The sequence below is a fragment of the Triturus cristatus genome, chromosome 9 (assembly GCF_964204655.1).
Source record: "Triturus cristatus chromosome 9, aTriCri1.1, whole genome shotgun sequence".
Classification (NCBI taxonomy): domain Eukaryota; kingdom Metazoa; phylum Chordata; class Amphibia; order Caudata; family Salamandridae; genus Triturus; species Triturus cristatus.
This window is the reverse complement of record NC_140592.1, coordinates 312,794,963-312,819,049: the sequence shown is the minus strand read 5'-3', so window position 1 is coordinate 312,819,049 and position 24,087 is coordinate 312,794,963. Positions and strand designations below refer to the sequence as shown.

At 40.5% G+C, this 24,087-nt stretch overlaps 1 protein-coding gene across 3 annotated transcripts in view; it reads right to left on the bottom strand.

Moving 5' to 3' along the window:
* Positions 1 to 24,087, bottom strand: part of LOC146797818 (SPARC-related modular calcium-binding protein 1-like) — a 485,550-nt gene that overhangs the window by 159,703 nt on the left and 301,760 nt on the right. Inside the window, exon 6 of one of the 3 annotated variants that reach the window (XM_085627669.1) lies at positions 23,841 to 23,939. The exons of 1 other annotated variant lie outside the window; for it this stretch is intronic. In XM_085627669.1, coding sequence (XP_085483795.1) covers positions 23,841 to 23,939 — 99 coding nt within the window. The remainder of the gene's footprint in view (positions 1 to 23,840; positions 23,940 to 24,087) is intronic. One more of the 3 variants, XM_085627670.1, reaches the window with a different exon arrangement.

Sequence of the window (24,087 nt, the reverse complement as noted above, 5' to 3'; positions counted from 1 at the left end):
ATACAAGAGCAAAGAAAAATACTACACTAAATGTCGATTTGGATTTCCTAGACCTGTTCTTTCAAATGGAAGAGTAAACAGTTTTATGTCATCTGTGAGACATACTATCACAAGAAAATCCCCTAAGAATACCTACAACCTAAAAAGAAAAGAAGAATCAAAAAATATAAATGACTACAACCCAGTCATTTTATCCATGTGGAATGCTAACATGGATATACAGTATGTAGCTGACAATTCCATTGCTGTTGCTCGATATGTAACGTCTTACATTACTAAATCTGAAAAAACTGAATTGAAAGAAATGTGGGAAGAGATTTCTCACGAGAAGACTGTCAGTAAGAAGCTGTACAGTTTCAGTTTAAAGATGTTATCGCATCGAGAAATTGGATCCTACGAATGTTCAGATAGGTTATCTTCTGCAAGTCTCTACTCGAAATCAAGAAGAATAATTTGGGCAAGTTTAGGCCTTGCAGCAATGAGAAATCGGGTACTGAAATCTGTTGGAGAAATTGAATATTTGGCCGAGAATGACCCAGAAAGTACAGATATTTTGAAATCAAACATGTTGGACACATATTATCCAAAAAGAAGTCATCATCTGGAGAACATGTGTCTCTATGAAGTGCTGCAGAACTACATTTATTCACGGAAAGCCGCAGAAGACATCAACAATGGAAAATATAAAGTCATTGGTGAGGAAGGATGTTTGGTGAAACAAACAAAAGGAAGTTTGATAAATCACAGGAAGCTGAGTTGCGACACTACTGACAAAAAGGAATTTTACTACTTGGCTCTTTTACAGCTGTTTAAACCATGGCATACAGAGGATGAACTACTGGGAGAATTTCAAAGCTATGAAGATTCTTTTAATGCTTGCAAAGACAGCATACAATGCAGTACATTCTCAACTTATCTGCAAATGTTAAATGAAGAAATTGAACAGGAAACTACAATTGCAGCTGAAGTAGCTAGAGACAGTTCTCAAGACAGCCAAAGTTCAGGAACACTCAGTCAAGATCCCCTAGGACAACCAATCGTTGAAAATTAAGCATCAATAGCCATGAATGAAGTGGAAACGGCTATGAATCAAGCTCAAGAAGAATTTATAGACTTACAAAATTTGGAAAGACAACTGAATGAAGAGCAGCAACAAATTTATGAAGAGATCAGAAGCAAAATTGGTCACGGATTTCTACATGAAAAAAAGAGTGCTCATGCACATCATTTCATCCAATCAGGATGTATGTAAGTGGACAAGCTGGAACTGGAAAAAGTTTCTTAATAAAAGTCATCAGAAGCTACCTACAGCAAAAAATGGATTCTACTTTGTCTTGTGTGGTTACTGCTCCAACTGGGTTAGCAGCCTATAACATAAAAGGAATCACCTTACATCGTTTGCTAATGTTACCAGTGGAGCATGAGAACAAAATACAATACAACAAGCTAACTGGAGAAGCATGCTTGGAAGTTTCAAGAGTATTGAAGAAGATGCAAGTTCTCATTATTGATGAGGTGAGCATGGTATCAAACTTAATGCTTGCCTTTGTGCATTTAAGAATGCAGCAAATTCTTAGGACAGACTATGACGTGTTATTTGGTGGAAAACATGTCATAGTTTTTGGGGATCTTCTACAACTTACTCCAGTTAAAGGACAACCAGTGTTTAATACTGTGACACATGAAGACACAAAGAAGTCATTGGGAAGCATCGGTAATGCAAATATTTGGTCCTTCTTTGAGTACAAGGAACTTACTACTAATATGAGGCAAGCAAACGATGAAGAATATGGAAGTATTCTGAAAGATATCAGAATTGGACTACTCACAGAAGTTGGCAAAAAAGCATTACAGAGTCGGCTGCTACATAATTTATTTCCAAAGGAAGAAATAGTTGCAGAGAAGATATACAAGAACATTGCAGAAAAGAAAAGTGTCATCTGCTTAATGCCAACTCTACGTGAATGCTCAATATTCAATGAGGAGCTTTTAAAATTGGAAAAGGAAGATATCAGGAAATTGGAAGCAGTGGACAAAATTGAGGATGGAAGAATTACTATCACATTAACAGGCACACTGAAAAATAAATTGGATTCACTAGAGAAGAACATTTCCAAAACAGCTGGATTAGAAAAAAATCTATATGTTTGCATGAACTGTAGAGTATTTTTAAGGAGAAATTTGGATGTTGAAAAAGGTTTAGTTAATGGAGCTATGGGAAAAGTTGTGGGTTTTATTAATTATCAGAAAAAAGATGGAATTGAATGTTTAAAAATAAAATTTGATCAGATAGAAGAAGTTAAAGACATTTGTCGTTGTTCAGTTCGTTTCATGCTTGTGAAAGACTTATATGTACGTAGGAAGCAGTTTCCGTTTTCGCTAGCATATGCTGTAACTATTCACAAGTCTCAAGGATTGACTGTAGATTGTGCTTTTGTGAACATTGGTTCAACTGTGTTCAAAGAAGGTATGGCTTATGTAGCTTTGTCACGAGTGAAAACATTATCTGGTTTATTCATGATAGACTTTGATGACTCAAAAGTTAGTGCTGATACAAATTGTGTACAGGAGTATAATAGATTAAGAAGAACCTATGCTCCTCATTTAGGTCAGTATCCTGTGTTGGAGAAACGTGTAGTTTCTCGTAAAAGGAGAAATGAGAATATCTGTAATGAAGATGTAGAGAGGAGGAAAAAAAAGAGGAGTGATGTAATTGCAAGCAAAAAGAAAAAGGAAAATGAAGAAGAGGTTGTAGGATGTCATTTTGAAAATAGCTCTGGTGTCAACTGCTACGCTAATGTAGTGCTGAATGTTGCATTTTATCTGGAAAGTTTGCAAGAGCAGATAATAGTAAATCAGAGAAAAAGATTCTGTTCTGTGCTGAGCCTCCTTTTTGAAAAGCTGAGTATTGATAAAACTCAAATAGAAAGTGCTACTGAAATTAGAAAACTTTTAGATGTATGTTCAGGACGAACACAGTTTTCTCAAAATGTACAGCAAGATGCACAGGAATTCTTGATGTTTTTTCTTCAGGTACTGGAAGAAGAAGGGGTTCCTATTGAAAATTTGTTTGGTCTCTCTTATAAATGGGAACATAGTTGTGAAAACTGTTACAATATATGTGGCTCTAATGTTGATTCTGAAAGGTTTATTTATTTAACATTGCCAGAAAGTAAAACAGTCACTTTTGCTAAATTAGTTAAAGATGCTAATCATAGCATGGAATGCAGTGAGTGTAAATCTGAAATGTTTTCAACGTTAATTTTAAAGGAATACGGACAATATGTAATTTTAATGATGCAACGATGTAAAGCTGATGGTTCAAAATTAGATACTTTAATAAAGAAGTTTACAGGACAGCAATTATCAATTTCAGGAAAAACTTTTGTAACAGTTGCAATAATTTTCCATGAAGGACCTACTGTTACTTCTGGACATTACACAGTTTATCTTAAATGTGAAAAAGGCTGGACACTGTGTAATGATTCCCAATTGATTTTCAAGCAACGTTTGCCTTTTGATTTAGCAAATTCCTATCTAATCTTCCTGAAACCTAAATTTTAGAGAGACTTGGCAAGATGTGTACAAAACAATTTTACCATTTTATTGGATTACCATTGGAATTTAAAAAAAAAAATGATTTTTCAAATTATCATTTGGCCTAATGGAAAGGTAACCAATTGTAATGTGGACTTTTTAAATTTTTAATGAAACTTTGGAAAATCAAAAATTTAGACAAAATCGGTAACATCTGCACAATTTAAATTTTGGAATGTTATTGGATTGCCATTGGAAATTTATTCAAAAAAGATTTTTAAAATTACTATTTGGCCATGAGGAAAGGTAAACAATTGTATTGTGGACTTATTTAATTATTAATTAATCTTTCGGAAACCAAAATTTTAGAGAGAATCGGTAACATCTGTCCAATTTAAATTTTGGAATTTTATTGGATTACCATTGGAAATGTAATCAAAAAAGAATTTTAAAATTACCATTTGGCCTAAAGGAAAGGGAACCAGATGTATTGTGGAGTTATTTGAGATATATTATTTTTGTGATTATGCTTCTGTAACAAAAATGTCAGACGGTATTTTAAAGAAATAAGTATTGATATTAGTTGATATTTTTTTAGAATATTATGCATTTCTATAATGTTATGTTTAAGTTAAAAGAGATTCTGGGCTTTTTTTATACAATCTTTGAGATTGTTATTTTTTTTTTGCCCGCTGTTAAATGATGAATGCAATTGCTTTCACAATTTATAGTGAAATGCAATATATTCTGAAAACAGCAAAAAAAAGGCAAAATTTTTTGGGGGAAAAACATGTAAATACTTGTACTGTGTAATATATTGATTTATTAAATATTAATACTTTTTTCTTTTTTTTCAGATTGTGAAAGAAAATTTTCAAAAAAAACCAACCATTTTTTCAAGTAATTTCAATTACGTTTTAATTAAAAATTAAATTGTTGGGTGGGACAGGTAACTGAGAAATTAGAAGGTCTCTTTCTTCCACTTTATCTCAAAAACATTTTTAGTATTTAGTTATTAATTCCTCAAGGATCTTGAGATGTGGTAATTGATTTTTAGTGTTTTAAAAAAAAAAAAAAAAAATACGCTTACCGTACGCGTACGGTAAAAAAAAAAAAAAATGTTTTAAAGAAAAAATAAAAAAAAGTTGAGAGGTAAGGTTGGCTCTTAAAAGAGCCGTTGTGTTCATGCAGGGACAGAGGAAAGGAAGTATGGGAACATTAGCTGGTAGGACAAATGTGCTGATCTATTTTGTTGTTAATGAGGGAAACACTGGTCTCCCTATGAACAATTAGATCATGGCAAAATGAACACCGCATAGTAACCCCACCAAACCGAGGGTTCATTTCCAGAGGTTCAGAAAAAGGTGAATGTGCCCCCACAGATGAAGGGCTCTGCTGAGCTTCCGAAGAAGGACTCGGCTGAGCTGCTGTGGATGTGCTTGCTCGACTTACTGAAGGGTTGCCCCTAGTATGTTGTGCATGTGTCCTAGGATGCACATCCTCAAGGTGTCTCAACATAGTGTGATTCCCAAAGGAATACTTCTTGTTGGGATTACCTCGCGAAAGTACACGCTGGCACAGCTTGCAAGTCACCAAGGCAGCATTGACTTTTTTCTCACCCTCTGGAAAACTGTAATACTCCCATATGAAAGAGCTCTTCTGTTTCCTCTTTCTCTGCCTGATAGTGGTGCTGCTAGCCTCACTCTCAGCAGAAGAGTGCTGTTCTGCCATCGTATCACAAAGACAAGTCAGCTCCTTCTCCTAAGGGATCACAAGCAGAAATGAGGGGAATGGGTGTGGTGTAGGAGAGTTCTAGAACTGAAAGTAGTTTCAACCAATCAAAAGTTGTGTTTCATGATCACATGACCCACCGTGCGCGTACGTTACGCTTACGGTGCGCTTACGGTGCGCTTACGGTAAAAGTGCGCATGCGCGTAAAAAAGACACGCGCTCGCGCGCATGCGCAAAACAGTCACTCTACAACACTTCCGCGTAACGTGCGCGTGTAGCGTACACGCCTACGCGCCCCACGCACAGTACGCGCGGCTACGCAAATTGCGTAACTATACGCAAACAGAGTAGATAAATTACGAACATTGCGTAAACCGTACGCTTACCGTACGCTTACCGTACGCGCACTAAAAAAAAAAAAGAAAAAAAAAAGAAAAATTTTATGTTATACTAATATATCTTACCTGTTTGGTAAAAAAAAAAGAGAAAACTTGATATATTGCATATTTTTTTTTAAAAAAACATAGTGTTTTAAGAGAATAAAAAGTTAAAAAAAACTTGTTTTTTAAAAAAAAAAACACATTTAAGATAAGAATTTATAATAAAAAAATCATACAAAATCAATAAAAAAAAATATGGGAATCACATATGTTATAGGTAAGAATTAGCATTTAAAAAACCATACAAATTCACTGAAAAAACCATGGGTTTCACACACGTTATAGTTAGAAATTAGCATTTAAAAAACCTTGCAAATTTACTGAAAAAACCATAGGTTTCACACATGTTATAGTTAGGGATTAGCATTTAAAAAACCTTGCAAATTCACTGAAAAAAACATAGGTTTCACACATGTTATAGTTAGGAATTAGCATTTAAAAAACCTTGCAAATTCAGTGAAAAAACCATAGGTTTCACACACGTTATAGTTAGCTGGACATTTCACTCGTAAAAAACCAATGAAATTTTCCCGTTATAGTTAGTTAAGCTAACTATAACTCGCGCGCCCGCAATGCACTGCTGATGACGTCACATATTACATCACTCATGACATGGTCAGTGACATCACTCATAACATCACTGATGACATCTCAAATGACATCACTGATGACATCACTGATGACATCATCCATGTGATGGAGTGGCAGATCTCCTCTCACCCTAATATAACCTTTGATACACACATTCAAAAATAGAGACTGAAATTTTCAAAAAAATGGACATACCAATACCAATTACAACAACCTCTTCAATAATTCTAAGAACCACATAAACATCCACTCATTCACCAACAGTCCTGTACAGTCACTCATTCGTGTACTCACACATCATATGTACTCATACACCAATACATCCTGTTACACAATGCCACTCATCCACAGAGTTACTGACACACATAGTCACTCATGAAAAAAAGAAAGAAACATACATTTACTTGCATATACAGTTATACACACACCACCACACTTACTTCTACAGAAACTTACACATACTTAGTCTTTTAAACAATCACTTATAGAAACACATACTTATTCATACAGGAACTCTTTCAATCTCTCACTCTCACATATACTCACTTATATACACCAATAGTCACATATACTAGTTTAAAACATATGTAGTTACTCATAAAGACACTATTGAGACAGCCATTCACTCACTAACACACCCATACACACACTCTTCCACCCATACAGTCCTGCACATATGCTGTCTTCAACACATACAAACAGTGAGTCACTCATTCATGCACCTATTTCACTACGTAATACCCCCCACCGAACCATATAGACACTGATACTAAAAAAAACAACGAATAACCTATATAGACACTCATGTAGCTACTCACCAACCCATGCAGCCACTTATACACAAAGTGAGAGACTGATACAGATATTTACATATTTAAACATTACTCACTAAGCCACGTATTCACTAAGATACACTTAATCAGTCAGTTACACAATCAATTTTTCAAAAACAAATCATCCATTTAGACACTTATATACCCATTTATTCTTCCATCGACCTTGAGATATACATATATAAAACATATTTAATTTTCAGAAAAACACACATTCACTGGATGATGTCATCAGTGATGTCATGAGTGATGTCATTTGAGATGTCATCAGTGATGTCATGAGTGATGTCACTGACCATGTCATGAGTGATGTAATATGTGACGTCATCAGCAGTGCATTGCGGGCGCGCGAGTTGTAGTTAGCTTAACTAACTATAACAGGAAAATTTCATTGGTTTTTTACGAGTGAAATGTCCAGCTAACTATAACGTGTGTGAAACCTATGGTTTTTTCACTGAATATATATATATATATATATATATATATATATATATATATATATATATATATCAAGGTTCACACTGTGCTCACAGCTTGGGGCGCACTCTACATCCAGCTTGTATCAGGTCAAGGAAGAGGCCAGGTCACTCAGCGTTAGCAGAGACCTAACGCGTTTCAGGCATGCGCCCTTCGTCAGAGGTATATCTGCTACCAAATTGACTGCTCACTTCAGGCATCCATTGTTTCTCCCTCATTTTATTTCGGTTCAATCACACTCAGGTGAGTATACAATCAGAATGAATTCTGGGAACAGAAGTCCTGCATAATAATGCTCTAGTGAGCTGGACGCAGTCAATTTCGGTAAAATGTCTTTAAATCACGGGTTCCCTTTCAACTCGTCCTCCATTCAGCCATATGCCAGATAGACTCGCATCACCGATAATGCCACCAGCAGCAGGACCGCATGAATCCGCGGCGGTGCGCCCCCCGGCCGAGCAGGCCGTTTTCCATCAAGGTTCACACTGTGCTCACAGCTCGGGGCGCACTCTACATCCAGCTTGTATCAGGTCAAGGAAGAGGCCAGGTCACTCAGCGTTAGCAGAGACCTAACGCGTTTCAGGCATGCGCCCTTCATCAGAGGTATATCTGCTACCAAATTGACTGCTCACTTCAGGCATCCATTGTTTCTCCCTCATTTTATTTCGGTTCAATCACACTCAGGTGAGTATACAATCAAAATGAATTCTGGGAACAGAAGTCCTGCATAATAATGCTCTAGTGAGCTGGACGCAGTCAATTTCGGTAAAATGTCTTTAAATCACGGGTTCCCTTTCAACTCGTCCTCCATTCAGCCATATGCCAGATAGACCCGCATCGCCGATAATGCCACCAGCAGCAGGACCGCATGAATACGCGGCGGTGCGCCCCCCGGCCGAGCAGGCCGTTTTACATCAAGGTTCACACTGTGCTCACAGCTCGGGGCGCACTCTACATCCAGCTTGTATCAGGTCAAGGAAGAGGCCAGGTCACTCAGCGTTAGCAGAGACCTAACGCGTTTCAGGCATGCGCCCTTCGTCAGAGGTATATCTGCTACCAAATTGACTGCTCACTTCAGGCATCCATTGTTTCTCCCTCATTTTATTTCGGTTCAATCACACTCAGGTGAGTATACAATCAAAATGAATTCTGGGAACAGAAGTCCTGCATAATAATGCTCTAGTGAGCTGGACGCAGTCAATTTCGGTAAAATGTCTTTAAATCACGGGTTCCCTTTCAACTCGTCCTCCATTCAGCCATATGCCAGATAGACCCGCATCGCGCCCAGCTCACTAGAGCATTATTATGCAGGACTTCTGTTCCCAGAATTCATTTTGATTGTATACTCACCTGAGTGTGATTGAACCGAAATAAAATGAGGGAGAAACAATGGATGCCTGAAGTGAGCAGTCAATTTGGTAGCAGATATACCTCTGATGAATAACAAATCATGAGAGAAAATACAATCAACTTATCGAGAAATTGAAGAAGGAGAGCCAGGTCGTTATTAGAAATTCTGACAAAGGAGGGAACATTGTGTTATGGCCATTAAAGCAATATTTGGAGGAAGCGTATTCCCAGTTAAATGACACTAACTGTTACCGAAGGAGCACTCCAATGAAATATAAATCTGTGCAGAATCTTCTTTTCTCTAAATTATTAGCATGGAAAAGCATGGGTTTATTGAACATGGAGGAGTACAAGTATTTGAAGAAAGAGTATCCCATAACGCCGTCATTGTATTTTATCCCAAAAATACATAAGAACATCAACAAACCACCAGGAAGGCCCATAATATCGGCCTGTGATGGACTTTTGGAAAATGTGTCTCGGTATATTGACTACTTTTTACAGGATCACGTTAAAAATTTAAAGTCATTTGTACAAGACACCAGTGATTTTATTAGAAAAGTGGCTGATATAAAATGGCAAAAGGGTTGGCTCTTAATAGCTCTTGATGTTTCCTCCTTATACACGTGCATAAAAAATGCAGACGGTCTTAAAGCCGTGGAATATTTTTTAGCTAATAGACCTCTTAAATTTGCACGACACAATACAATGTTGTTGGACATGCTGGCATTTTGTTTGGAAAATAACCTATTCATGTTTAAAAATCAAATGTTTCAACAAATACAGGGTGTAGCCATGGGGGCCAGCTTTTCCCCAGTTATGCCTGTTTATTCATGGGGTGGTGGGAGGAGCTGGTCCTCATGAGAAAGCATGAAATTGTATTTATGAATAATGTTGTCTCTTGGCTTAGATTCATAGATGATTTGTTTGTCATATGGAGTGGATCGGAAAATGAGGCACATGAATTTGTGGCATCTTTGAATAATAACGATGTGAATTTGCAATTTACCTCCAATGTTAGCAAGACAAATATAACTTTTTTGGATGTACAAATTAACATAGTAAATGACAACATGACAACATCCCTATATCGCAAGGATACGGCAGGGAACACTATGTTGCATGCATCCAGTGCACACCCTCCACATTTAATACAAAGCATCCCATACGGAGAAATGCTGCGTATTCGTAGGGTTTGCAGCGAGGATCACGACTTGCATGAGAAACAGCTAGAAAGTAAAAAGCGATTCCTAGAAAGAGGATACAGGAGTGCATCTATTGACAATGCTATAGTCAAGTCTAGGAAACGCTCTAGACATGATTTACTTAAGGTAGAGAGCGAATCACAGATAGCGAGCAGAAGTAAAGGGAAGACGGATAAGGAACCAACTAGATTGATACTAACTTACTCCAGGCAGGAACAACAGCTGCGAACCATTATTAGAAGGAATTGGCCTATAGTCCGGGATGACCCAGTAATTGGAGCAATGCTCCCTAAGCATCCGGCTATAACTTACAGAAAATCATTATCAATGGCCAATGCTCTGGTTCGGAAAAACCCTGAGGAGCAACAGCAGACAGGATGGTTAGTGGCCAGGAATGGTTTCTTCAAATGCTCTAGCTCTAAAGCATGTCAGTATGGCATAAATAAAACCTCATACAACACTGCGTTCAGTAGTAAAGCCTCTGATATAAAACAACATTTGACATGTCGGACGGAATTTGCAATCTATGTTTTGCAATGCAGCTGCAATCTATCATATATAGGCAGCACCAAGTTATCTGTCCACAAACGCATTCTGCAACACACAAGGGCCATCGTTAACAATGACCCAAGTTACCCGGTAGCGAGGCACTTTAAATTGCATCATGATAGTAATCTTAAATATTTGAAATATTTTGTCATTGATGCCATCCCTCCTCTAAAGAGAGGAGGTGATCGGAAACACAAGCTAAGGCGCCTTGAAACTAAATACATTTTAGAAATGGATACAAAGCAGCCGGGGGGCCTCAACACCAGTGAGGATTTGCACACTTATTTAGATTAAGAATGATATCATTGGCATTATCTATAACAAACAAAACAAACATATACATTTTATACCCATGGTTTTTGATTAAACGTTTGCTGAGTTTTGTGACCTTTTATCCTCTATGTATTTTCTTCCTTTTATGCTGCTTTTATATTGTAAAGTTGGAAAGATTTTATGGAGTGGATTTTAGTAATTGAATTGTATTTATTAACATTTTATGTATTTAATATTTATATACATATTTATATTAATTTTAAAGTACAATAGTGGGAATCAATTGCTCTAAAATACATCCATAAATTCCTCCTTTTTTTGAACCCTGGTCTATACACTTGTACGTCAAATACCCTTTATTACCTCCTAAAAATTTAATTGTGTACAAGATATTAATCAGAGTTAGATGAGGTAAAGGTAATATGACAATATTTTATTAAATATGGCACGGGCACTTTAAAACATCGGAAAAATAAGGGTAAAATATAGCTGTTGGTAATATGGGGATTTTTTTAAAATTATTAATTTTCTCACATTTTAGGCACTTGAATAAGTCGTCCATTCAACATAATAAGCATTAGGCTATACCGGCCCTCTATTGCATTTAAGCAAACTATTCTGAAAAAATATTCAACAATATAATGGGACTGGCAAATGTCTTACAATACATAATTCAGGAACCAAGCATTTATGCAAACTATTAAATTCCGATTATGTTTTTGTACAATAGTGTGTTGCTAACTTAGTATTATTTGTATTTATATATTTACATTATATGATTGTTAGCTACAGCACTTGTTTAAGCATTCATGCGATTATCATTCAAACTTTCGCAAACATCATGCAAATTATGTCTTTTATGTCTATGAATTGTTTGATTGGACACTGTCACTTTAAATAGATTGAGCACACGAAGTAATGCTGTCATGTGATCAAGGCAGGGAGCTGTCGAAACGCGTCATGGCGACATACTAAAGAAATAAAATAGAAAACCAGCACTTAACTTGGGTCCACTCTCGTTTGTTGTTTGGAGAAACTTGGTGAGACAAGACTGTTTCATATATATATATATATATATATATATATATATATATATATATATATATATATATATATATATATATATATATTCCAATCGCAATTGCCACGCAATTGAAGACACCCACACAACGCTCGATTTTTCCTTGGTTTATTCGGGAGACAGCAGCGGAGTCAGGGAGAATCCCACAGCATGGTAAAGCGCCTTCAGCCTACGCGTTTCGAGAGTTTTCCCTTCATCATGGCACGGCGTTTGGTGGGGAGAATGAAAGCAAGCATGAGTTTCACAGGTGATATAGTTTGTTTGGTCCCGCCTTAGTGGGCGTGTTCTTGCAAAGCACTCTGGTTCGTGTAGTCCAGGGCAGTTTCTAAGATCCAAAATTGGTGCTGTTTCCCATAGTCCCTCTGTAGTTTTCACCCAGTGGGTTGCTGGCGATCCCCTTCTGTTCCCGTTGCTTTAGTGATGCTCCTCGAACAGGCACGTTGTTCCGCATAAGGTGCCCCAGCCTGAGACACACGGACCTGCAAGAAGCAGTGGGGTTGTCTTCGTGACCCTGGCTGGCCACAACATATTCCAATCGCAATTGCCACGCAATTGAAGACACCCACACAACGCTCGATTTTTCCTTGGTTTATTCGGGAGACAGCAGCGGAGTCAGGGAGAATCCCACAGCATGGTAAAGCGCCTTCAGCCTACGCGTTTCGAGAGTTTTCCCTTCATCATGGCACGGCGTTTGGTGGGGAGAATGAAAGCAAGCATGAGTTTCACAGGTGATATAGTTTGTTTGGTCCCGCCTTAGTGGGCGTGTTCTTGCAAAGCACTCTGGTTCGTGTAGTCCAGGGCAGTTTCTAAGATCCAAAATTGGTGCTGTTTCCCATAGTCCCTCTGTAGTTTTCACCCAGTGGGTTGCTGGCGATCCCCTTCTGTTCCCGTTGCTTTAGTGATGCTCCTCGAACAGGCACGTTGTTCCGCATAAGGTGCCCCAGCCTGAGACACACGGACCTGCAAGAAGCAGTGGGGTTGTCTTCGTGACCCTGGCTGGCCACAACATATTCCAATCGCAATTGCCACGCAATTGAAGACACCCACACAACGCTCGATTTTTCCTTGGTTTATTCGGGAGACAGCAGCGGAGTCAGGGAGAATCCCACAGCATGGTAAAGCGCCTTCAGCCTACGCGTTTCGAGAGTTTTCCCTTCATCATGGCACGGCGTTTGGTGGGGAGAATGAAAGCAAGCATGAGTTTCACAGGTGATATAGTTTGTTTGGTCCCGCCTTAGTGGGCGTGTTCTTGCAAAGCACTCTGGTTCGTGTAGTCCAGGGCAGTTTCTAAGATCCAAAATTGGTGCTGTTTCCCATAGTCCCTCTGTAGTTTTCACCCAGTGGGTTGCTGGCGATCCCCTTCTGTTCCCGTTGCTTTAGTGATGCTCCTCGAACAGGCACGTTGTTCCGCATAAGGTGCCCCAGCCTGAGACACACGGACCTGCAAGAAGCAGTGGGGTTGTCTTCGTGACCCTGGCTGGCCACAACATATTCCAATCGCAATTGCCACGCAATTGAAGACACCCACACAACGCTCGATTTTTCCTTGGTTTATTCGGGAGACAGCAGCGGAGTCAGGGAGAATCCCACAGCATGGTAAAGCGCCTTCAGCCTACGCGTTTCGAGAGTTTTCCCTTCATCATGGCACGGCGTTTGGTGGGGAGAATGAAAGCAAGCATGAGTTTCACAGGTGATATAGTTTGTTTGGTCCCGCCTTAGTGGGCGTGTTCTTGCAAAGCACTCTGGTTCGTGTAGTCCAGGGCAGTTTCTAAGATCCAAAATTGGTGCTGTTTCCCATAGTCCCTCTGTAGTTTTCACCCAGTGGGTTGCTGGCGATCCCCTTCTGTTCCCGTTGCTTTAGTGATGCTCCTCGAACAGGCACGTTGTTCCGCATAAGGTGCCCCAGCCTGAGACACACGGACCTGCAAGAAGCAGTGGGGTTGTCTTCGTGACCCTGGCTGGCCACAACATATTCCAATCGCAATTGCCACGCAATTGAAGACACCCACACAACGCTCGATTTTTCCTTGGTTTATTCGGGAGACAGCAGCGGAGTCAGGGAGAATCCCACAGCATGGTAAAGCGCCTTCAGCCTACGCGTTTCGAGAGTTTTCCCTTCATCATGGCACGGCGTTTGGTGGGGAGAATGAAAGCAAGCATGAGTTTCACAGGTGATATAGTTTGTTTGGTCCCGCCTTAGTGGGCGTGTTCTTGCAAAGCACTCTGGTTCGTGTAGTCCAGGGCAGTTTCTAAGATCCAAAATTGGTGCTGTTTCCCATAGTCCCTCTGTAGTTTTCACCCAGTGGGTTGCTGGCGATCCCCTTCTGTTCCTGTTGCTTTAGTGATGCTCCTCGAACAGGCACGTTGTTCCGCATAAGGTGCCCCAGCCTGAGACACACGGACCTGCAAGAAGCAGTGGGGTTGTCTTCGTGACCCTGGCTGGCCACAACATATTCCAATCGCAATTGCCACGCAATTGAAGACACCCACACAACGCTCGATTTTTCCTTGGTTTATTCGGGAGACAGCAGCGGAGTCAGGGAGAATCCCACAGCATGGTAAAGCGCCTTCAGCCTACGCGTTTCGAGAGTTTTCCCTTCATCATGGCACGGCGTTTGGTGGGGAGAATGAAAGCAAGCATGAGTTTCACAGGTGATATAGTTTGTTTGGTCCCGCCTTAGTGGGCGTGTTCTTGCAAAGCACTCTGGTTCGTGTAGTCCAGGGCAGTTTCTAAGATCCAAAATTGGTGCTGTTTCCCATAGTCCCTCTGTAGTTTTCACCCAGTGGGTTGCTGGCGATCCCCTTCTGTTCCCGTTGCTTTAGTGATGCTCCTCGAACAGGCACGTTGTTCCGCATAAGGTGCCCCAGCCTGAGACACACGGACCTGCAAGAAGCAGTGGGGTTGTCTTCGTGACCCTGGCTGGCCACAACATATTCCAATCGCAATTGCCACGCAATTGAAGACACCCACACAACGCTCGATTTTTCCTTGGTTTATTCGGGAGACAGCAGCGGAGTCAGGGAGAATCCCACAGCATGGTAAAGCGCCTTCAGCCTACGCGTTTCGAGAGTTTTCCCTTCATCATGGCACGGCGTTTGGTGGGGAGAATGAAAGCAAGCATGAGTTTCACAGGTGATATAGTTTGTTTGGTCCCGCCTTAGTGGGCGTGTTCTTGCAAAGCACTCTGGTTCGTGTAGTCCAGGGCAGTTTCTAAGATCCAAAATTGGTGCTGTTTCCCATAGTCCCTCTGTAGTTTTCACCCAGTGGGTTGCTGGCGATCCCCTTCTGTTCCCGTTGCTTTAGTGATGCTCCTCGAACAGGCACGTTGTTCCGCATAAGGTGCCCCAGCCTGAGACACACGGACCTGCAAGAAGCAGTGGGGTTGTCTTCGTGACCCTGGCTGGCCACAACATATTCCAATCGCAATTGCCACGCAATTGAAGACACCCACACAACGCTCGATTTTTCCTTGGTTTATTCGGGAGACAGCAGCGGAGTCAGGGAGAATCCCACAGCATGGTAAAGCGCCTTCAGCCTACGCGTTTCGAGAGTTTTCCCTTCATCATGGCACGGCGTTTGGTGGGGAGAATGAAAGCAAGCATGAGTTTCACAGGTGATATAGTTTGTTTGGTCCCGCCTTAGTGGGCGTGTTCTTGCAAAGCACTCTGGTTCGTGTAGTCCAGGGCAGTTTCTAAGATCCAAAATTGGTGCTGTTTCCCATAGTCCCTCTGTAGTTTTCACCCAGTGGGTTGCTGGCGATCCCCTTCTGTTCCCGTTGCTTTAGTGATGCTCCTCGAACAGGCACGTTGTTCCGCATAAGGTGCCCCAGCCTGAGACACACGGACCTGCAAGAAGCAGTGGGGTTGTCTTCGTGACCCTGGCTGGCCACAACATATTCCAATCGCAATTGCCACGCAATTGAAGACACCCACACAACGCTCGATTTTTCCTTGGTTTATTCGGGAGACAGCAGCGGAGTCAGGGAGAATCCCACAGCATGGTAAAGCGCCTTCAGCCTACGCGTTTCGAGAGTTTTCCCTTCATCATGGCACGGCGTTTGGTGGGGAGAATGAAAGCAAGCATGAGTTTCACAGGTGATATAGTTTGTTTGGTCCCGCCTTAGTGGGCGTGTTCTTGCAAAGCACTCTGGTTCGTGTAGTCCAGGGCAGTTTCTAAGATCCAAAATTGGTGCTGTTTCCCATAGTCCCTCTGTAGTTTTCACCCAGTGGGTTGCTGGCGATCCCCTTCTGTTCCCGTTGCTTTAGTGATGCTCCTCGAACAGGCACGTTGTTCCGCATAAGGTGCCCCAGCCTGAGACACACGGACCTGCAAGGAAAAATCGAGCGTTGTGTGGGTGTCTTCAATTGCGTGGCAATTGCGATTGGAATATATATATATATATATATATTTATATATATATTTTTTTTGACATTGATAAAGCCGCATTCGAAACGCGTCTGTCAGAGAAGGTGGTCTGCACTAATAAAGTATTTGATACTTTAATTCTTTGTTCCCGCGTGTGCTTTCCATCCGGTATCGACGATCATCGAGTACCTGTTGTTGCAATATATATATATATATATATATATAGATATATATAGATAGATAGACAGATAGATAGATAGATTGATAGATAGATAGATAGATAGATAGATAGATAGAAAGATAGATAGATAGATATCAGCAGATAATCCCTGGATCCACCACAAAGGAAGGACGCCTGGGCACAGACTCCAATTAACGTGAAGAGTTTATTTCAAATAAACAGGGTCCAAGATGATGCATTTCGGCCACCGACCTGCGGCCTTGATCACATAAATGTGCGATTTCCCGTAGAAGAAATAAAAGCTCACAAGTATCTGTATTTCACCTCTCGGCTAAAGGTGAAAAAAGGTTTCAAGAAAACAATATCGGGCCTACGTTAGCCCATTGTCCAATAAGGGGAGGCCTGTAGTAACTTTGCAAACAGTGTCAGGCATATGAGAGGTAAAATTCAGATACGTATGAGCTTTTATTTCTTCTACGGGAGGTCGCAACTGGATTCGATACTTGGTTCATCCGAAGCCTCGACCTCTCAGGGGTGTAGTTATCACATACTCCTCCCATACGTAGAGGGGGCTCTTGAAGTCAATTCCCTCGATTTGAAAAGATCAAATAGGGTTCACAACATTTTTAAGCCTTGAAAAAATCATCAACACGACGAAACACGTGTCGGCCGTGTGCGCCTCCTATCTACCTACGTGTCAACAGACCATCAGGCTATAAATACTGTCTACATATGGACTTTTGTTGAAATTTGTGCTGCATTGGAGAGTTCTTTAAATTAAAATTGGATCTGCAATAGTGAAGAATCAAAACTACTTTGTTGTTGTGCTCTGAATTGTACACATTTTTCTGTATATATGTGAAATTTTACTTTCCATATATTAACGTACACTATTATGATGGCATAGTGTCTATTCATTTGAGCTCACTATACTTATTTCCATATTGTACTTACAAACTTAAAAGAGGTGCTGACATCTTGTTACTACCACTGTCATCTTGTGTCTTATCTGATAGTTAGGACTATGTTTCCATAGAACAAGTGTTTTTTGACTTGCCTTTATCTTTTGCACTAGTTGCATGTACACACACTTAAAAAATAAAGGAGGGGGCACGGGCCCCCCTCATAGGGCTGTTATAAAATTTTGGAGGGGGTAATGCAGACCCCCTCCATGAAACAATTGCTCCCGCACACAGAGATCTTCATTTCTAGCAGCTCCCTGTGTGTTGGAGCAGTGCCGGCTCCCACAGAAGGTGGGGAAGTGGCTGGGACTGCAGGTGGCTTGAGACTCCCCCTGCGGTTGCCATCACAGCACACTGGATGCCCCGGATGGCCTCAAGGGTGTCCAGAGAATCGTGTCAAAATTGGCCGAGAGAGAGGGGTTACGTGGCCCTCCTCCCCCATTAAGTCTTGGCTGGGCCCCTGGTGATGGGGTCCTTGGGGCTGAAATCGGCCCAGGGAGGAGACCATCTCCACCAAACAAAGAGCACTTACACCTTTTAGTTTAGGGGAAGTTCCCTTGTTTGGTGGAGACTCACCTCTTTTATAGTCTTGTCGTCTTCTCTTGACGAGGATTCACGTTATCACAGATCCGAGATCCGAGGATGAAGACGCTCACGGAACAATCACATTGTCAAAATTGCATGCTCACCCCATGGTCCTTTATGCAGCTGTAGTATAGAATATGTGTGAGACATTTACACTATGAGGTAGCAGTTATTAATTAACCAAATGAAAGAATTCCATTTGTTTAAATGTTTTCGATAAAACTGGGGACTCTTGGAAAAAATGAGGTTCAATTCTGGCCCTGGTGCTGATTTTACAGAAATTAAACCTCAGCGGGAAGCACTTACAAATATAATCATAGCAGGTGCCGCAGTTGAAGCTCCACTTCAGTAAAGCACAAACGATCCTAACTTCTTGGGCTTGGTGAAGGCTTAAGCAAGTGTATTTCCACTTGTATTCCACATTGTAAAACGATATGAAATGCTTAATGGAGGTGAATTAATCATTGATTTATTGGAGCACAATCTGATCTGTAGTGACTGTGAGTAGTGGTTTCTTTCTTGTCATCTCTTGGTGAGACCAGAGTCCATGGTTCTCCCTTTTAAATAGCCTATGTATGCAAATGCCCAAAATTCTTAGCAACCACTCACACAACCACTTGCAGACATAAACAGGCACTCACACACTCACTCACAGACCCACATAGGTACTCACAGAAACACACAACCTCTCACACACCCACTCAGACACACACACAGGCAGTCACAGACCCACTCACAGACCCACACAGGCACTCACAGACATACACACAGGCACTCATACACCCGCTCATACTCACACACGTACTTACATACTCACTCCCAGACCCACACAGATACCCACACACCCACTCACAAACACAGGCACTCAGAGACCCACACAAACACTCATATAACCACTCTCAAATGTGACAGTTTACAGTTTGGATTAAAACGTTTCAAAAACCTAAAAATTCACTGAAAACAACATAGGTTCCAGGGATGTTATAGTTAGGAAATTGAATTAAAAAACAAACCTTAGAAATTCACTAGTCTCCACTTTGCCCATAATGAGGCATTTTGGGACTGGTAGTCTCAGTTGTAGGCCGATTGAATAATCCAACTTTAAATAATCAAATTGTTGCAAAATAAATGTAGAGACAAAACCCACCAATCAAAGCAACATAATTCCAGCCACATATAGACATTCGCTTTTGTATTCTCAAATTGTCCGTAATCTACGACAAGAGATTTTGTTAGAGTCTCATACTGTGACATAAGTATGAACATATGATGAGACGTAATTATAAGCACCAGATTGACATTACTGATCAACTCTTCTCAGAATTGAGCAGCTTTAGGAGAAATCCAGAATACATGCATCGTGGGGCCCCGATTTTCATAGCCCAAATCATATATCTAATTTAAAGTTATCGGACGTATGGGTTTGGCTGATTAAAGGGTCACATATCAATCATTTTTTTAAATGGATTCTAGCAATGTTGTTTAGGTACAGAGGGGCATATTTTCAAGCCCCTATCGCCACCTCAACATCACTTTCAGTGACCTTGTAATGGCGATATGGGCTTCGTATATTCTAGTAAATATGGTGTAGCCCTGCGTTTTTAAAGTGACGAAGCATGTTGTTAGCCTTCTTGGCTTAACAATGCGCTTCGTCACTTTATTGTAAATATGCCCCAGAGTATTTTGGAAAAGCACTGCCATAGAAAATTCAAGCTTCGAGCTATACCCATGGGGTTTTGGCTTAATTCTTAGACTTCATTGTCTGTTAGGAAGATCAGAACTAGCAGAGAGTTACTAGCATTGAAATATGTCCACCACTACTTCTAAAAAACCGTACACTGTATACTTTAATGACCCAGCGTTTTGTCAATGTTATTGTTGTACATTAAATAGCAGGGAAAGAAGAGCAAATGCATTAATCACATAAAACATTGAAAATGAGAAACCAAACAAAAAAGGGAAGGGAATAGTGGAAAGGGAAGATAGAGTAAATAAATGACACAATATTGTATATGTGATAAAGAATACCAACAATGTTTAATCATTTCCCTAACAGTTCTATACGTCTTTAATTTTCAGCCTGTATGTTAATTCTCGCCTGTTTTCTATATCCTTCCGTCATCTGACTATCATTATCCTTGTTGCATATCCGAATACAAAGATAAATAATTGACCTTACATGTGGAAGACATATTGATTCAAACCCAGCAGCACCGCTTTAATGTTCAATGTATGCTGGATGTTAGAACCCCATTCTAGGAGGGAGGAGATACTTAACCAAAACGGATTGAGGCGAGGCATAGAAAAACATGTGTATGATCCGCATGTCTGCTCTTACAGCGTGGCCGGCAGTAGAGTCTTTAACAGAAAGTTGAGAAAGTTTTACAGGGATAATTAAATAGCCAGTAAAATAGATGTCTCAATTTTAGGAAAAATTGAAACTATATTTGACAGTGCTTCGCTTCACTTGTTTCTTACACTGTCCAGATCCCCTCAGTTTCATCTAACCTCCAGATCAAGATTTTATCCAGAAGCATCAGACTGCAGTTTTTGAATAAATCGTGCAACAATCTGAGCAGTGTATTCGGCTGACGTCACTACATAAAAAACAAGAGTGCGATGATCAGCTCGTACTTGGTGCACCTTAAAAAACTGGGACTTCTTTCAAGTTGCCCCAGCTATCAAATACCTCTTGACTGTTTTGATAATTATGGCACAATACTGAATTCCTATTAGCTTTAGCCAAGGGAATCAGAATAGCCCACATGATGCTAGATTTAGTACATTTCTGAAACTGCAGATGCAAGATAATGCTATGCCTGACATAAGCTTTGTCACAAATTAGCTCTAATTAAATTACTTTTGACAAATACAGGACCACTGAGTTTCAAATTCCAAATTAATGTCCTGGTGTATGGAGGGGAAGTTTTCCTGAAGGATCTTGTGTACAAAATTCTTACATTTTTTGTGAATTTCAAATTGGTTCGGCACCCGCATCATGTGAATGTTTCTGTGTGAATGGTTCTCCAACCATCCAGTGGGTGTGGAAACTAGTCTGTGCAGGATGTATGATGTTAGGTTCTACAAATGGTGCATTACTTACTGGTAATCTTTATTACTCCGCAACCTAGTCTTTCTTTTCACAGGCTTTAAGCCATGAGGTGTGTCCAACACCCAGACAGGATTTTACCACCTTACCTTGTGCCTGTTGACTTTTCTCTTCATTTCATTAAACTGATGCCTTCAAAGGTTGGACCTGTCAAAGCTCCACTACATGGTGACATTCATAAAAGTAAAAATGATGTTCTTAAACAAGTTCTAATAAATTTCACGAGGTGAAGCATTATTTCAACGTGTTTCTATTTTTTATCGGTTTATGTCCTGTGGTCGAATAAACCGAGGTGTGTCCTCATGACATAAGGACTGGGACGAGGAAGATGAATGAGGAAGTAATGCTCTTTCTACGTAGTGGTAATCTTCACCACTCTGGTTCCTGGTCTTTCTTGTAATCACTTGGTCCCCATATCCAGATACTTATTTCAACCACCATATAGTTTGCTCCTTGTACACATTGTCTAAATTGAAGTGGATATTGCAGCACATCCGAAGGGTTATCACTTTTTCTACTCAAGGCCCTCTCCTGTACTCTCCACTTCTGGTTCCACCAAGCCCTCCTATTTGCCTTGCTCAGATGAAGGATCCTCTCGAGGTCCGGAAGCTGCCTCCTTATTTGGATGTATCAAGTCTTGGAGGATATTTACTTAAGGCAAGCCAGCATTTGCTGGTTTACCCTCAGCTTATTCAAAAGAGGGGTCAAAATGATGCAGTCTCGCTGAGCGCTTCTTGTCCTCCATAGAGATAAGCAAATGCAATGTAGGGTGAAAACAGTGCTGCATGCCCAAGAAGCTCCCCACTTTGATCTGTTGCTCTGTAGTGGAACTACATGGCACCCGCAAAGTCTCGCGAGACCACCAACAGGGCTGACAGTCAAGGGATGCGAGACAACTCAAAGAGAACCTGGGCCCCAGCATTCCAGCAATTATATCCCCAACTCGCTCTGCAGGTAGGATAGACAGGAATCACCATGAGCGTAGGCGTGCTCTCACCCGTGTTCTACAAGTATTACAAGTATTACTCCCCAAATCTAAGCCTTGCACTACAAAGAAAACATGTAATGTGCCAGGTTAAGGACAAGAAAGGGGTGATGGAAAAGGCAGAAAGAACTGGTGCAGGCCTCACATGATCTATCTAAATAACGCCCTATATGTTAGAGTCCCTGCACTGAACATAGCACAGTCATAGAGACTACCCAATAGATTCTATTTTAGAAAAAAACTAATGAAATATACTTACTTTTACAAGGAAGGGGTAGGAGCTATGTGCTTACAGCTAGACAGGGAAGAAAAAACAGGAAGTGTTCATAGGGCTTTTTACTTTTACGTATTGTTCAAGGGGTGGAGTTATGATAGCTCCAACCTCTGGAGCATCAGTTAAAAAAAGAATGAAAAGGGAAAAAAAGAATGGGATAGTGTCGGAAAATCACGTGTAGGCTGCTAGGTGCATCTCATAACATAAGCACTATGATAAGGAAGACTGATGAGGAGGAGCTGCTTGTATCACTGACCACTCCAATAGCATCAGTAACTAGTGCAGGTTATCCATTGAGTGGTAGGTAGCAGACAGTGTTACCTTGTTGCTTCTTAACTAGTAGTGTTTAATAGTCTGTAACAGGCCGAAAGTGAGGCATTCATTCACAGCTTGGTGGGCAAGACTTTTAGAAAAAAGCTACAGAAATTCAAACACTTTTTCTAATTTACTAGAGTGGTAAATTGTTCAGCACACAGGTGTTTACATTTCCTTGAGAGATTGTTGCATTGTGCTAGCGCTCTATCATGATCCACAGTGTATTTGGGTTTCTTGTCCAATTTTGTTTATAACAGTTTCGAGGGCATAATGGCAGATTAGGAAGGGGAGCACTTTTGGAGATCATTCAGAATTTGAAAAGAGTCTTCCTGAAATTAAAACTAAGTGGTAAAATGGCAGCTTAAATATTTCTTCTTGGTATTATGTCCCTCAGTCTTCTAAGGACCGACAAAACTCAAGCAGCTGATTATGGCTGGAGGCTCAAATTTGTTCCTCAACAAGCAGGTCTGAGCCTACCAAATTGGATGAAACATACAGTGGCAAAGGAACCTCATCTAGTCCTACCAAGTTAACTACCGTAGCATCCCAGAAGTCAGAGATAACGGATATACGTAAGCAACCCTCTAAGCCAGTCTAGAGGTAGCAAGAAAACAGCTGCAGCCTGACTAGTCAAAGAGTTAAAACCACAAAAAAGAAATCGGAAGCAAAGACAGGTTATTTTGGTTCTGTGCAACTAAGTTCAGATGGAGTCAGGTGAACGCAATCGCTTTCTTATCAGGTGCGTATAAGGAAGAAGGAAGAACCAGCAAGGCAGATGCTGATTGATACAACTGAGACATAGTCCAAGACTAATGAGATGGACTTTCTTTACCCTAAATTAACTTGACTTAGTCACCTTATTAAATTGACGTAATCACCTCATTAACTAAGTCTTAAGCATCTCAATGAGAAACACAAGACAGGGTTGGAGTGTTTCCACTAGTGGAAGTCACATAGGTTCAGTACATCGCCGTTAGGGTACAAAGTCAGGGTTACCTTCTTGCTTGTTGAATGCAGGCACAGGCTTGCTCTCCTCGGTTGGCCGCGGTCTCGCTCCTTCTTCTGCATTCAGGGAGGAAAATAGTTTGAAGGCAACTATTATTGAGGTTAGTGCTATCTACTCTAATAAATTTGTGAAAATCACAATCACATAAAAAAAGACAACTTTTCCAATAAAATATTACAACAGAAATACACATGCCTTTTCTCTCCATTGGCCAATATGAACTTATCTGTGTGAGAC